The sequence below is a fragment of the Cygnus atratus genome, chromosome 1, assembly GCF_013377495.2.
Source record: "Cygnus atratus isolate AKBS03 ecotype Queensland, Australia chromosome 1, CAtr_DNAZoo_HiC_assembly, whole genome shotgun sequence".
NCBI lineage: Eukaryota > Metazoa > Chordata > Aves > Anseriformes > Anatidae > Cygnus > Cygnus atratus.
The window spans coordinates 199,768,187-199,782,526 of record NC_066362.1 but is presented as its reverse complement, the minus strand read 5'-3'; the positions used below and the strand labels follow the sequence as shown (position 1 = coordinate 199,782,526).

Genomic DNA, 14,340 nt, shown 5'->3' with positions numbered 1-14,340 from the left:
GTTATGTATCAACTTTCATCTATCATATGCATTCTCCAGTTTGAATAACCGAATTGTTTCTAATTTAGTCATGTTTGCAATATAAACCTGATAGAGTTGGGTTAAAAAACATTGGGATTATGGTGTAAAGCACACAAAGTTAAGAATTGCCAGAATTAAAATTGTGCCTTTAAGTCATAATTCACCCTCCAGCCCTGTATCTGTGCACTATTTTTAATTGCACACTATTTTGTCCCCAGACCCCCATACACAACCTATCTAGAATCCATTAAGAACCAGATGTCCAAGCCTTTTCAGTTTTGGTTTTCTTTTTCTCAGTTAAGCAGTGTGTAACCTAATATATGATTTATTGAACACTCTTAAAATGTTATCCTGAAAATGTGTCCCCTTGCGCTTTTCTTTGTGACGATCACTATAGCAGCTGTGTCCTGCAGAAATATTAATTTATATTTACAATGCAGAGAATTCAGTGAATGGTACCATCCTTCCTTGTTTGACAGATGAGAAATGAAGGATTAAAGAAAGAAGGTACCTCATACACAGAGGTTTGCAGAATTATTTCTGAACTCATCAAGAACCTATTTATTTATTTATTTTTAATTCTTAGCATTATATAGCATTTAAGTGTCTAATGAGGTCAGAAGCAGAAGGCTGAACATGCAGACTCTTGCAAATCTAATCTCAGAATACAAAATTGGATTAACTTGAAAACAAGGACCAGAAGAGTAACAACAAAGCATTCCCCAAAATGAAGCGGAGTTGAAGGGACAAAACAACTATCTCCTGCCTAAAATCAGGCTAAATTGGAATATATCTCAGAAAGTGATTCAGACATCAAATGTGGTTTAACTTTGAAGGTACCCCAAACCAAAATCATCTTTTCAGAGGGCAGTTACTTCTACTGAACTGGAAGATGGCAGGAAAATATTTATAATCTTGGGGGGAGAAGCTGGAGGGAGGTACTGCAATTGCCAGAGGCTGGGTAAGTATTTTGTGAAAGGATCATGATAGGCTTAACCTGTTCTTAAACTCTTACTTGTACTCAGCTTCAGTTATTGTTGCTAACGAGATGCTGACCTAGCAGGACCTTTGGCCATACTTTATCAAATTGTTCTTGGGTTACATTCTTACAGCTTTCACAAAACCATAAGGAGCACTGGTGATAGTGAACTCTGCTCCTGACTCTAATACAAAAATGGAGAAATTTTAACTATAAGGACTGAAGGTATTTTTTTAAAATTGTTTGTAACCTTCAGACAATTTGTAACAATTTAATATCAATTTTTTACTGTGAACTTTTCAGTATTATCTGTTATACAGCCTCTGTAAACTGATACTACATTACATCATGTAAAAAACCCTCTGTTTTTCTCCTTTTTTTTTCCAGCACTTGATTCTTTCCAGGAGTTTTTAATACCATACCTTGAGCAAGCCCATCAGATCTGGCCCTGGCTGGTTGGTGCAGCTGTGATTGGAGGCATAGTTACTGCTATACTCTCCAGCCTCATCCTGGCCTGCAAGAAGAAAAGAGCAGGAACTTTTCCGGAGATACAACCCTTACTCACAGAAAGTGAAGATTACAACAATATATCTTATCAATCCCATTTCTGAAGACCTCCAGTAACTCAATGTTGTTACTAAGGTGCTAATCAAGCATTCAGTGTTTGATTCATGTTTACAAACATCTTGTTGAGGTGTGCTGTAAAAGCAGGCTGGACAGTTTTGTTCCTCATGCCTCTTGTAACCTCCAGTGTTCCAGTAACTTATCAGATACACTCCTCCAAAATCTCTCAGATCCAACATGTTACCATGCCACCCAAGGAACACCTTGTATTTCCAATGCTTGATTAAATAACGCTCCTATGAACCTGACTGGCCTGTGTGTTGGTTATTCAAATGTATAATTCTCTGCTCTTTTATTTGTTTTCTTTCATCTTTAGACTCTGATCTCATAGGCCAATCCATGTGAAGAAATTCACAGGGCACAAGTAGGTGCATGGATTTAGTGAGAAGCACTTGACTGCAAGGTCAGTGCTACTTTCACCCTGTTCTTCAGAGCCCTGTAGTTTAGTGAGAGAAATGTGCTGTGTCTCTGAGCAGAGTGAATGACCCAGAGACACATTTTTCTTTTAGATTATATTTTCCTTCCAGCTCCAGTAATGCCCTGTTTGTCCTTGATTGAACATCAACAGCAGCAAGTGGGCTCTAAGGAACCACTTCTCACTTGTCTCAAACATTCCAATTAGTCTTCTGCTATATCATTTTCCATTTGTCTGGGGTGCAGAGGGGCTTTTAGGAGATGAAACCTAGTCTCACTGTGTATATCCCTCTTCAGTTTGACTTACAGTTTTTTATATCATGGTTGACTTGTGGTTGCTCAGCATACACATATTCCATACAAGCAATCCATACATGACAGGTATCTAATTACATGATGAGCCTTAACCCAAAAGAAATACTGATTTTCAGGGATGGAGACTCCAACTGGCTTTCAGTAGTTCCAAAACTTATCTCTAGCAAAAAGCATAAGTTCACACAGTGGTCCCTGTTGTGCTTTAACATTGTTAGGTAGCCAAGCACCACCATGACACTCTCTCACTCCCCCTCCTTAACAGAATGGGGACAGAAAATATGATGAAAAGAACCTCATGGGTTGAGATAAAGACAGGTAGATCACTCGCCAATGACCATCATGGGCAAAACTGTCACAGTGTAAGGGACATAAATGTAATTTAATGCCAATGAATAACAGACTAGAGTAGTAAGAACTAAAAGCAACTTAAAACCACCTTCCTGCCCCATTCACTCTCTTCCATCTCCTCCCCACAAGCGGTGCAGTGAAACCGGGGAATGGGGGCTGAGGTCAGTCCCTGACGCTTCGTCTCCGCCGCTCCTTCACGGTCAATTTCTGCCCCAGCTCCACGTGGGGTCCCTCCCACGGGATGCCGTCCTTCCCGAACTGAGCCTGCGGGGGCTGCCCACAGGCTGCTCCCACATGGCTCTGTACAACGGGGTCCACCCCCCGGGAGCAAACTGCTCCAGCATGGGTCCCCCACGGGGAGCAGGTCCTGCCAGGTCACCTGCTCCTCTCCACAGGCCGCAGGGGAATTTCTGCTCCGTGTCTGGAGCACATCCTGCCCTCCTTCTGCACTGACCCCAGTGGCTGCAGGGCCGCTTCTCTCAACATTTTCTGACTTCTCTCTCTCAGCTACACCTTGCCATGTAAACCCAATACAGTCCATAAATGATCTATGTTGTGAGTCTGGCTCAGAGAATTCCCATCACTGTCTGTTCTTCTTTTAAAAAATCAGTGGATCAAGACAAGGTCCATCTGAATTTATTCCAGGCATTCAGGATAGTCTTGTGGTGAAAGTGGTACATTTAGCCTCTGGAAAATGAAGTCATGAGCACCTTGAAGGATGTGAGGAGTCACAGACAGGTCCAGGGGAGTTGTGAGAGGGCTGAGGGAGGGAAGGTGAGTGGGAAGGAAGTGCAGACATGGCCTCATTGGAAAATGGGGTAAACATGTCCTTTGACCATTGGTCTGAGTGATATTTCCTAGTCAACAAATGACAAGGGACCTCTCAAACAAGCTGTTCTCTCTCACAACTGCCTTCTGTAAGCATTCTTATGGACCTTTGAAATACATTATTTTTGTATTTTTCATCTGGGCACCTAAATGGATTAATTTCCATTCTGGGGTGATTGCACTGTAATTGGTCTTTGAAGGGCAGGAACAACAGTCCTGCTTAACAAACTTAATTTCCTTTTACGACAAGTTTACCCATCTGGTTTACCAAGGAAAGCCAGTAAATGTGGTCTTTTTGGATTTTAGCAAAGTTTTTGATACTGTCTCTTACAGTATCCTTCTTGACAGTATCTATACTGTCCATTATACAGCTGGACATGTACACAATGCAATGGGTGAACAATTGGCTGATGAGTTGGACTCAAAGGGTTATAGTAAATGGGTTTACATTAGACTGGTAGCCATACACTAGTGCGGTTCAGCAGGGCCCCATTTTTCTATTCAATGTTTTTAGAAATTATCTGAATGCAGGACTCAAATGCATGCTAAGCGAGTTTGAAAATTAGGAGAAAATGTTGGCTTCCTAGAGGGAAGGGAGACAACTTGCAGAGAGATCTTGACAAATTAGAGAGCTGGGCAATCACCAACAATGTTAAATTTAACAAGAGGGAGTTCTGGATTCTGCACCTGGGACAGGGTAATCCTGGCTGTTCACACAAACTTGGGGACATGTGGCTGGAATGCAGCCCAGCAGAGAAGGATCTGGGGATTTGGTTGGTGGTAAGCTCAATATGTATAAGCAGTGTGCCCTGGCACCCAAAAGGGCCAACTGTATCCTGGGGTGCATTAAGCACAGTATAGCTAACTAGTCAAGAGGTGACTGTGGTTGTCACATTTTACTCAACGTTGATGTGGCCTTACCTCAAATACTCTGTGCAGTCTGGAGCTTGACCACATAAGAAAGATATTATTGGAATGAGTCCAAAGGAGGGCTACAAAGATGGTGAAGAGTCCTGAGGGGAAGATGTATGAAGAGCAGCTGAGGTCACTTGGTTCTTTCAGCCCAGAGCAGAGCAGGCTGAGGGGAGGCCTCATGGCGGCCTGCAGCTCCCTCACGAGGGGAGCGGAGGGGCAGGCGCTGAGCTCTGCTCTCTGCGGACAGCGACAGGACCCGAGGGAATGGCATGGAGCTGGGACAGGGGAGGGTCAGGCTGGGTGTTAGGGAAAGGAAATAGTTCTTCACTGAGAGGGTGGTCGGGCACAGGGACAGGCTCCCCAGGAGAGGGCACTGAGCCTGCTGGAGTTCAAGAAGTGTTTGGACAGTGCTCTCAGACATAAGGCCTGATTTTGGGGAGATCCAGTGTGGAGCCAGGAGTTGGTCTCGATGATCCTTGTGGGTCCTTTCCCACTCAGGATATTTTTTGATTCTAAGACAACTCTTTACAGGGCAGAGACACAAAAGCGAAAGGGGCTGGGACGTCTATTGAGAAGGGTCCTCCCAAAGCAGAGGGTTATATAGAGGATGTTCTTCTGTGATTTCTCACAGCGAAGTGTTAATATCCCTCTACTGCTGTGGCAATCCTGCTTTCAAGGAGCATACAAGGACATCTGCAGTCTCCCAGCTATCTGTCTCTGAACAGTAACAATAACATAAACTGACCAAGTGGAAGGTGGAAATCCCATTAACGAGAGAAGGAAAGCTCACCATCGACACCCTCAAATCTAACCATATCCCATCCCCGGGAGCTAAGTGATTGACTTGTGCCCACTGAAGCTGCTCCACTGCTCTGATAAAGGAAGGCATGGACTGAAATTGCCTCCATCTCAGCAAAGTGAAAGCCTTTTGCTAAATGAAGGTGTTTTTCTGTGTGAAAGACTCTGGTGCCAAATCCAAAAGATTCTTTTCCTATGGCTTCTGACCGATGAGCTGAGATACTAGTAGATGAATGCTTTCCAGTGTCTTAGAAAGTACTAAAAATAAACAGATTGCATGGAATCTTATATGATTCTTGGCACTGAGGCACAGGGAGGAAGAACGGAATTATATTATGATAATATTTCATATGGTCAGTTCAGCCATTTAATTTATATTTTGTATAATCCAGAATACCCTATTGGTAGAAATAAATACTAGCAGCAGAATTTAAACAGTAATATTAAAATTCTGACTTCATAAATGTTGATTGGCTTTGAAGTCTGATAAACAGAAAGATTTTATGCAGTCTATTAGAGGACTCTTCACAAATTCTACAAGTAACAACTATTTGTTTTATTTCTCTGAAGTACTTCAACTAATTAAAATGTGAAGAAAAAATGTCTGATATGCTCACATTTAAAAAAAAAAAAAAAAAAGCAACCAACCTTTGGTTCTCGGTGATTCCTCTAAAACCATGCTTGATGTGTTCAGTAACCATGGTTTGGCTAAAATATCCAGACTCTAGTATTTTTATTCTTCTGAACAAATAAAAATGTAACAGAATATTTTTGTAAAGATCTCTGGGTGCAAGGAAGGGTGGAATTAAAATAAAAAGTGTTTTTTTTTTTTTTTTTTTTAAAGTTGTAACTTTTTGCAGAAGCCTAAGCAGCACAATATCTTGGGAATCCTGGACTCCACACTTCCACTCAGCTCTAGTGGGCAGATGGAGAGCTGGGAGTACGCAAACTGTGGAAGCCATGGCACAGTTAAGATCTACAGACTTTGAATCTATGGAGGCAGAGTGAAAATCCCATGAGCTCCAGACTTTGAATCTATGGAGGCAGAGTGAAAATCCCATGAGCTCCCAGGGCCTTCGCAGGCAGAGATATATCTCCTGCAGAAACTCTGCAGCCGATAAACTTCTGTGTTCCCCCTTGTTTCATTGTGTTTTATTGTTTTATTGGAAGTTTGTTGAAAGCAATGCCCATCTGCACAATATTTCTGCCAGTAAAATGTTTTTATTTGGAAAGTTGTTCTGATAGAAAAATCCTAACTGTATTAAGCAAGTTTATCTCAGCCTCTGCAATATTGCATGGGCATTTTATATGTGTGGTGATATAAAGGCTGAAGAGGCTACCTTATTTTCATATCTGCTAAGGTCATTTTTAGCAAAAGTCAACCCCTTGTAAAGGTCATGGCCAACAGGCATTTCTGATCCAATTCCTCAGTTTTTTGTGTCTTTCTTACAGAAGATCTTCACCAGCATACCATGGGTCTCCCAACCTTGGCCAAAGCAACTCCTCATGTGTGGAAGGATGAAAGTGAAGCTTTGGCTCATCATGTCTTCTAAATCATTTTTTTCCCCTCCCAGCTCTTGATCATCTCTTCATGCCCCAAAGCACTGAATTCAGAATTCATACCCTGTGACCAAAGCTTGTGACCTACAAGTAAAGGTTTCTTTATGCTCTACTCATTTTTTTTCCAGAACTTCTACCACTTCCCAGGCAGCCTTTTCCTTTCCTCTTTCTTCAAAGAAGGATTTAATAGCTTCTTTTCTGCCCCACAGAATTTTCATCATGGAGACCTCACACTAACACCAGGTGACGAAAGGGAATTTGTACCTCTTTCACACTTGTAGGCATATGGCCTAGCAATTTTCCCCTTTAATTCCCATTCTCTGTATGACCTGGAAATCGTGTCTGCTTTGACAGGGAATAAACAAGGTAGCCCTGTTTCAAACAGTCAACTTGTTCTGTGGCAGGGACTAAATAGTACAGTGTATATTAATCTAACTAGAACAAGATTAACACAAGCAACACATCCCTGTTCTTTCTATTGTTGTGGGGTTTATACTTAGACCACTGTCCCAATAATAGTTTGGAGTCAAAACTCTCCGTAAGCGTATCTGACTCTGAGCATATGTAAACCCCACTGGACCTCCTCTCTGAGCAAGCTGTTCAGGTTCTTCCAGACTGAGAAGTGAACACCATTGGGAGGTGGGGATTCACTGAACCAATATTAAAGCAGCTATTCTGGGACAGGTTAAATTGTCTTGCAGACATGCCTAATCCTTCCCATAGACTTTTTAGAGGACCTTAGGTGCTACCTTCAACCTGACACCTAGTTTTAGGATGGTTCAGGAGGGAGAGGATTCTTAAAGCACCTTGGCACAAAAAGTTTTTTTGGCACACCTCACCCACACTTGCAAGATATGTGCTTTCTACCTGGAGGCTACAAAGTGAATAGCACATCCCCTTTCTTCTCAGGGCCATGTTCAGGCTCATGCTTACTCCTCAGACATACATAAGTTACGTGTTGAAGGACCAACCTCTCCTTTTTGTAGATGCTTCTCTGAGATGAAAGCAGGAGCTCCTGCTTTGTTTTAAACTGGGATAATATAATGCCATGAGGCTGTGCATGCCATGTTAGCTCATTGAATCAGAGTGGACAGAGCTTAAACACAACCCTGCCTTTACATTTTCCTCTGGCTGGTCAAGGCGACTTCCTCCAGTGTGTCTCCGCTTCTGAGACAAGAAATTCCCTGTCAGCAGTACAATTTCTCAGGCTGGGGGAGTACATTGTGACAGGATCAGTGCCAAAAATGGAGCATTATAGTGCTTGGTGCCTGTATAAAATCTATATTCTGTATATGTAGGTCATGCAACCAGATGCTACTTTGACTCCAGCGGGCACTGAAGGTAGGATTCTCTGACGGTACTTGTCAGATGAGGATCACACCAGCATCAGTGTCTAGAGATGTATCAGCACCACATTGTTTCACATAATGAAACAAAAATACTGTATGGCTGTCATTCAGAAATCTATAGTATACCTGCCTGGCTGCTTCATTATCATGTACTCAGTATTGTATGGCTCTTGCCTTTGTAGGAGAAGACTGTTACCTCTGTGGAGTCTTCCATTTTCTATCCTCATCTCTTTCTTTCCCAGAATATCAAGAGTCACATTTTATCAAGGCAGGACAATGAGCAGCTGTCAATCTTTTTCTTTCTGTTTTCCCTCCTGCCTTTTCCCAAAATTTGTTTTTAGCACCTGTCCTCTCCATTGAGCTACATCTGTAATTCACCATCTGTGTATACAAACATGTGTAGGGATGCAAGTCATTTTGAATTAGTCTCCATAGTGAGCTGAAAATTGGCAGCAATGAGACCTTGTCATTGCAAATGGTCTTTTCCTGTAATTTTTGTAATAAGCTCTGAATTAGAAATGAAGTTGCTATTATGACTATAGAAAACCAACCTATTTCTGCATATCCATCTTGCAGCCATTAGGCTTTCTGATAACCCATTTTTTAATATATGAACAGTTCCCCATGAGTTTGCCTGCTACCTCCTCCTCTTGAGGACATCAGGAGTGCAGAACTCACACGGAGCCAACAAGTTCTGGAAATCATGGGATCAGGGAAAATAAACATGGAGACTACTTCTTTTCCTGCACACAGAGAAAAAAATATATATATATATCCCCTTTGAAAGAAGAACAATTCAGCAATAAACACTAATTATAGACCCTAGCTTTGGCCTGGCACTATGGATCATCACCCTTTCTGCACCTTGATTCAGCCTTACGTGGCCTTACTCTTCTGTCACCACATGCTGCACTGATCTATCCTTCAGAGAAGGGCTTGGTGGTGGGATTGTCCTGCATTACTGAGGTTGATACAGCAATGGCAATGCAAGACCGCCCACAGGGTTGGTCCCTAGCCATTGCTGTCTGAGTGTGAAATACAGGTTTTAAAAGACTTTGGATGTATGAAAACACCTCCCTGTTTTTTATCATCATTTTCAAGTAAAAGAGCCATGCTCCAGCAATAATAAGCAAACAAGGTATTTTCAGTTGGATTACATATTGTGGACAAATTTTCACACATTTTCCTGCAATCACAACAACGTTACAATGTTTCTAGTTTGAATTGCTTCTTGGAAAAACCTAAGCACAACCGTTTTACTGTGCTACATTTTCTAACTGTTGTACATCTTTCTAAGCACTTCTGACAACAGTGTCGTAAATATGAATAAGGGAAAATAGTCTGCAGAGCCTCTTAACTCTTAGGGCAAAGCCATGCACCAGGCTGTCCTTGTCTTGCATACCAATACAACCCTCCTTGTAATCAGATTCTGTTTTTCTCCACCAGCAACTGATGCTGATGAGCTTCTTTACAACATTAAGGATATTACTCACCTTCATTCCTCTGTGCAAGCCATTATAAATAAATAGTCTATATGCCCCAACGAAGAAAATACATTTCTGGAAAAAGTGCTGAAAGCTTACACTCTTTGCAGGCAAAGACAAGAACACTGCAAAAATGTGCTGGCTATTTTGTCAAACAGCTGAACATGTCAGGAAGATCGCCTAATAAGGACTTGAAGGCCTGGATTGTTTTCTCATAAATTTACTGGGAGATTGGCAGGGTGGAAAATACTAGTCCATTAATGATGTTCCGTTAAATTTACTGTGGACTGATTGCATTGTCAGGTGACCTGACTATACAGAATGAAATATATACATGGTTAGATAGTTGGAAAAGTATCAAATGGCTGAGATCATTACAGTATCTGTATATGGAACTATTTATTGTGCAATTATGAGACATGATTTTTTTTTTTTTTTTTTGTTACTAAAGCCTGAAGCACAATGCATATTTGTTTACATGGCAAGGTTTTGGTAGCAAGGGAGCTACAGGGGTGGCCTCTGAGAGCAGAGCCCAGCAGCTGCCCAATGTCAGATCAGAGCCAGCTCCAGACAGCTCCAAAAGGGACCCACTGCTGGCCAGAGCTGAGCCGTGAGTGATGCTGTTTGTAAGAGCAGATTGAAGAAATGGGGGGTAAAAAACCACCAGCAGCTTGGAGAGAGGGGTGAGAGAAGCAGCCCTGCAGCCCCCAAGGTGAGTGCAGCAGGAGGGCAGGAGGTACTCCAGGCATGCAGCAGCAGTTCCCCTGCGGCCCGTGGAGAGGCCCCTGGTGGAGCAGGCTGTCCCCCTGCAGCCCATGGGTCCCACATGGAGCAGATCTCCACGCTGCAGCCCGTGGAGGAGCCCCCGGTGGAGCAGGTGGATGTGGCCTGGAGGAGGCTGCGGCCCATGGAGAGCCCCCGCAGGAGCAGGCCCCGGGCCGGAGCTGCAGCCTGTGGAGAGGAGCCCACGCAGGAGCAGGGGGTCTGGGGGGAGCTGCCGCCTGTGGGGGACCCGTGCTGGAGCAGTTTGCTGCTGGGGGATGGACCCTGTGGTACGGAGCTGTGTGGGAGCAGTTGTTGAAGAGCTGCAGCCTGTGGGCAGCCCCCGCAGGCTCAGTTCGGGAAGGACGGCATCCCGTGGGAGGGACCCCGCGTGGAGCAGGGGCAGAGGGTGACCGTGAAGGAGCGGCGGAGACGAAGTGTCAGGGACTGACCGCAGCCCCCATTCCCTGTTCCCCTGCATCACTCGGGGGGAAAGAGGTGGAAGAGGGTGGATGGGGGGAAGGTGGTTTTAGTTTGCTTTTAGTTTTTGTCTGTTCTACTCTGCTAGTGATAGACAATAAATTACATTCATTTCTCTATGGAGAGTCTGTTTTGCCAGTGATGATCATTGTTGAGTGATCTCCCTGTCCTTATCTCAACTCTTGGGCCTTTTCCATCATTTTTTCTCCACTTTTTCTTTGAGGAGAAGGAGTGAGAGAGCAGTTTTGGTGGATTTCAGCTGCCTAGCAGGGTAAAACCACCACAACATCCTAATGTGATAAAGCTACAGCCATTAGCTGATAAAAAGATACATATGTTCATGGACACAGAGAGGTGCTATATAACTATTTTTACTGTAGTAGTAAAAGTTGTACAACATGCATGTATGTACGTGTGCATGCACCTGTATATGTGTGTAGACAAGCCCTATAAGGACTTTTTTTCCTGCTCTCCTTTCATATGGATGGCGTTTCAGACATTTGTATCAAGAGAAGGTGAATCTGGTTTGTCAAATCAGAACAGCAGCAATTTGTTTTCACTCTGACCTTGCTAATTAATGCCACAGTGACCACAGAAGACATAGGCCAGCAAAGAATCTGGGCTCCATGTCCTCTTTTACACCGCCACAGGCTTCAGAAGCTGCTTTAATTTTTTTTTTTGTAGTTTTTTAATTCTACAGTCTGAAGTCCCCGTTATTTAACCCAGAGGGTTGACTGTCAAAGTACCAACCTCCCATTAGCATTCAGGGAAAATCAGGCTCTCGACAACTCTCATTTAGGTGGCTAAATGAAAATGAGACATTTTTGTCTTCCGTTCTGCTACCAGAAAAGTTGCTTGTAACTATTCAAAATGAAGTCACTTCTATAAAAGAAAAACTTACTCCTTTCAGTGGTACAAAGATGCTTAAATCCACAAGGCTAGACACCAAGGCTTAAAAATTATGGTCTTTTGTTTCATCCTAGGAGCCATGGTATTCTAGCACCCTGAACAGGGAGGGATGCCTGCAGGGAGGTTGCCACTTTAGAAAATGTGTACAGAGGTATGGATATGCATGACAGATCAGGGAATCACTGCAGTCACCATAGTTAAGGTGCCATTATCCTACAAGATGCAACACTGTAAAAAGTTAGAGGAAGGCTTGCTTGGAAAATGTATCTGAAGAAATATCAGAAACTTTGAGCTAACAAAATTAATTTCCAGGAAAAGCAGAATGGTTTTTGAGGAGGGAGACAGGACAAGTTGTTGGTTATTCAGACCATCAGTCATCTGTCAACAATGCACAATTTCAGATTAGAAAGTGCAGTTATTAAGCTCAGTCTAATGCAAACGCATATGCTAAACAAGACATCATAAAGGGTAATGACAAATCACGGAGCTATTAAATTCATGGGAATTAAATTTGGGAGGAGTTGGAAAAGGGAAACATGAAAATTGCAGATTATGTGAACTCATCTCACATACAAAAATGATAATGGGTTTTCAAGAGAAACGATCCAAGTTGCACTGACTGCAAATCATTTCAGTGTGCCAATCTTCAGCCTTCCTGAAACATCCAGTTGGATTTAATGCCTTTTTGGGCACGTGTAAGTTTAAGTATTATGCTCTCTGTGGTGAACAGGGCTCTAATTGGATTGTATGGCTGTTCACCAGCTCTTAGGAGTCTGGTAGGACCAGCAACGGGGTACTGATCCCCTTCACCTCAAATTTCAGAATCAGAAACAGGTGAGGAACCACCTGTGTGTGCTCCTCAAATACTCTCAATTTTGTAACACGCACTCCTTCTTCATCTGATCCTCTGGATGAGATACTCTAGGCTGCGGGAGCTAGTTCACACCTAAAGTTTTTGTATCCTGAAATGCAAAAATCCAGTACATTGACTAACCGAAATTTGTGAGAGGCTGGCTCCTGAGCTGAGGGGACAGCTGCTGCTCAGCCCCTGGCTGCTGTTTTTCCCTCTAGAAAGGCTCATCTGTTACTGGGAACAATCTCTGCCTGTCATTGCCCACCCTTCTGCTCACCGTAATATCAGGAATTTATCATGATCAATGATGCCTATACAGAGGTGAAAAGGAGAGGAGGAAACACAATATCTGGCTTATGATAGAAAAACAGCAAAAAGGCTGCAGAACTTTGCTTGTTCTCCTGTGTAAGGAGAGCTCCCCTTGTTGCTTCAGCATTTTTAGCTAGGCTTTGTCAAAATAAATAGTGGCCCAGTTTTAGTGCTCCCCCTCCCTCTCGTTTGAAAGAGATTTTCCTCTTGATCAAATGCATTTGTGAAATGTGTCGTTTCCCATAAAAACTCTCCAAATACCAGACAGAAAATCAAAGCTCATGAGCAAAAAGACATTTTTGCCAGACCTCATTACTTGACCAGGGTAAGGTGAACAGGGATATTATTCTAAATGAAAAACACCGTAATTTGAAAATATTGGTGTTTCCTACGATAACTCTGCCCAGCATGCCATCGACACCATGTTAACTATAAACAAACACCTTATCCATTTCCACAGCTCAAAACCTTCTTCACTGGTAATGTTAACTTCCTGTTAACTTCCTGTTTATACCATAACAAATGAGAATAAATGAAAAGGAATTGAAGGAATTCAAAGTTTTTGTTTTTTTTTTCCCCTCATCTTCCCACACTTAAACTCCTCATCATGGTGGGATGGTACCCTTTTGCCATCATGATATCAACACCACTCTGGAAGGAGAATGTGACAAATACAACCTTGAGATTGATATATGCAGTTTAATTGCGTATCCTTACTTCTCAAAAATAAATAATGAACCAGAACTTTTGACAGCAATTCTGAAATCTGTCTACACACTTGTTTGGTTTTTTTTGTTTGTTTGTTTGTTTTTCACTGAAATAATTCATGTTTTACATGGAATTTTCATGAAAAAACCCTGCCAATGCAGAAATAAGTAGGTGGACATTTACCAGGACATTCAATATTTTGCAGATAGATTGAGTGGGTGCCTTTGTCCTCGGTGCACTACCAAGACTCCTAACAACACTTCTGAGAAGTGGATTATGAATTTTAGAACAATTTGGTTTCAGATACGCTGTAGAATCGGCAGTGTCTTGAAGATCATAGTAAAATATCAGCTCTCTATTGAGTTCTATCAAAAGCAATGTGGTCTGAGCAGGTACTTCAAATAAAATACACTGTAAAATCCTTTACCAGACTGAGTAGACTAAAGCAAATGCCCACTCTGTTTCACTCAGTTAGGACCTCAAGTGCTCACATTAAGTCAGAAGGATTTCTGTACACTTCTGGTATGGGAGGAAACTTTGTTCTTCACTGATTTTAGTGGGTTCAGGCGGCTGCTGTCTTCTATTCCCACTGTGCTCTAAAAGGGCAAAGACATGATGCAGAGTGCAAGGGAATGGTGTTCTGCTAAGTTACAGTAGCAGGATGACTGTGTATGAGAATTAAAT

At 42.5% G+C, this 14,340-nt stretch overlaps 2 protein-coding genes across 2 annotated transcripts in view; one reads left to right on the top strand and one right to left on the bottom strand.

Annotated features, from left to right (window-relative positions):
• Positions 1 to 1,611, top strand: part of TYR (tyrosinase) — a 59,056-nt gene extending 57,445 nt beyond the window's left edge. Inside the window, exon 5 of the mRNA XM_035542570.1 lies at positions 1,388 to 1,611. Within this exon, the coding sequence (XP_035398463.1) occupies positions 1,388 to 1,611 (224 nt within the window). The remainder of the gene's footprint in view (positions 1 to 1,387) is intronic.
• CTSC (cathepsin C) overlaps positions 1 to 14,340 on the bottom strand; it is a 770,970-nt gene that overhangs the window by 456,735 nt on the left and 299,895 nt on the right. The window lies entirely within an intron of this gene.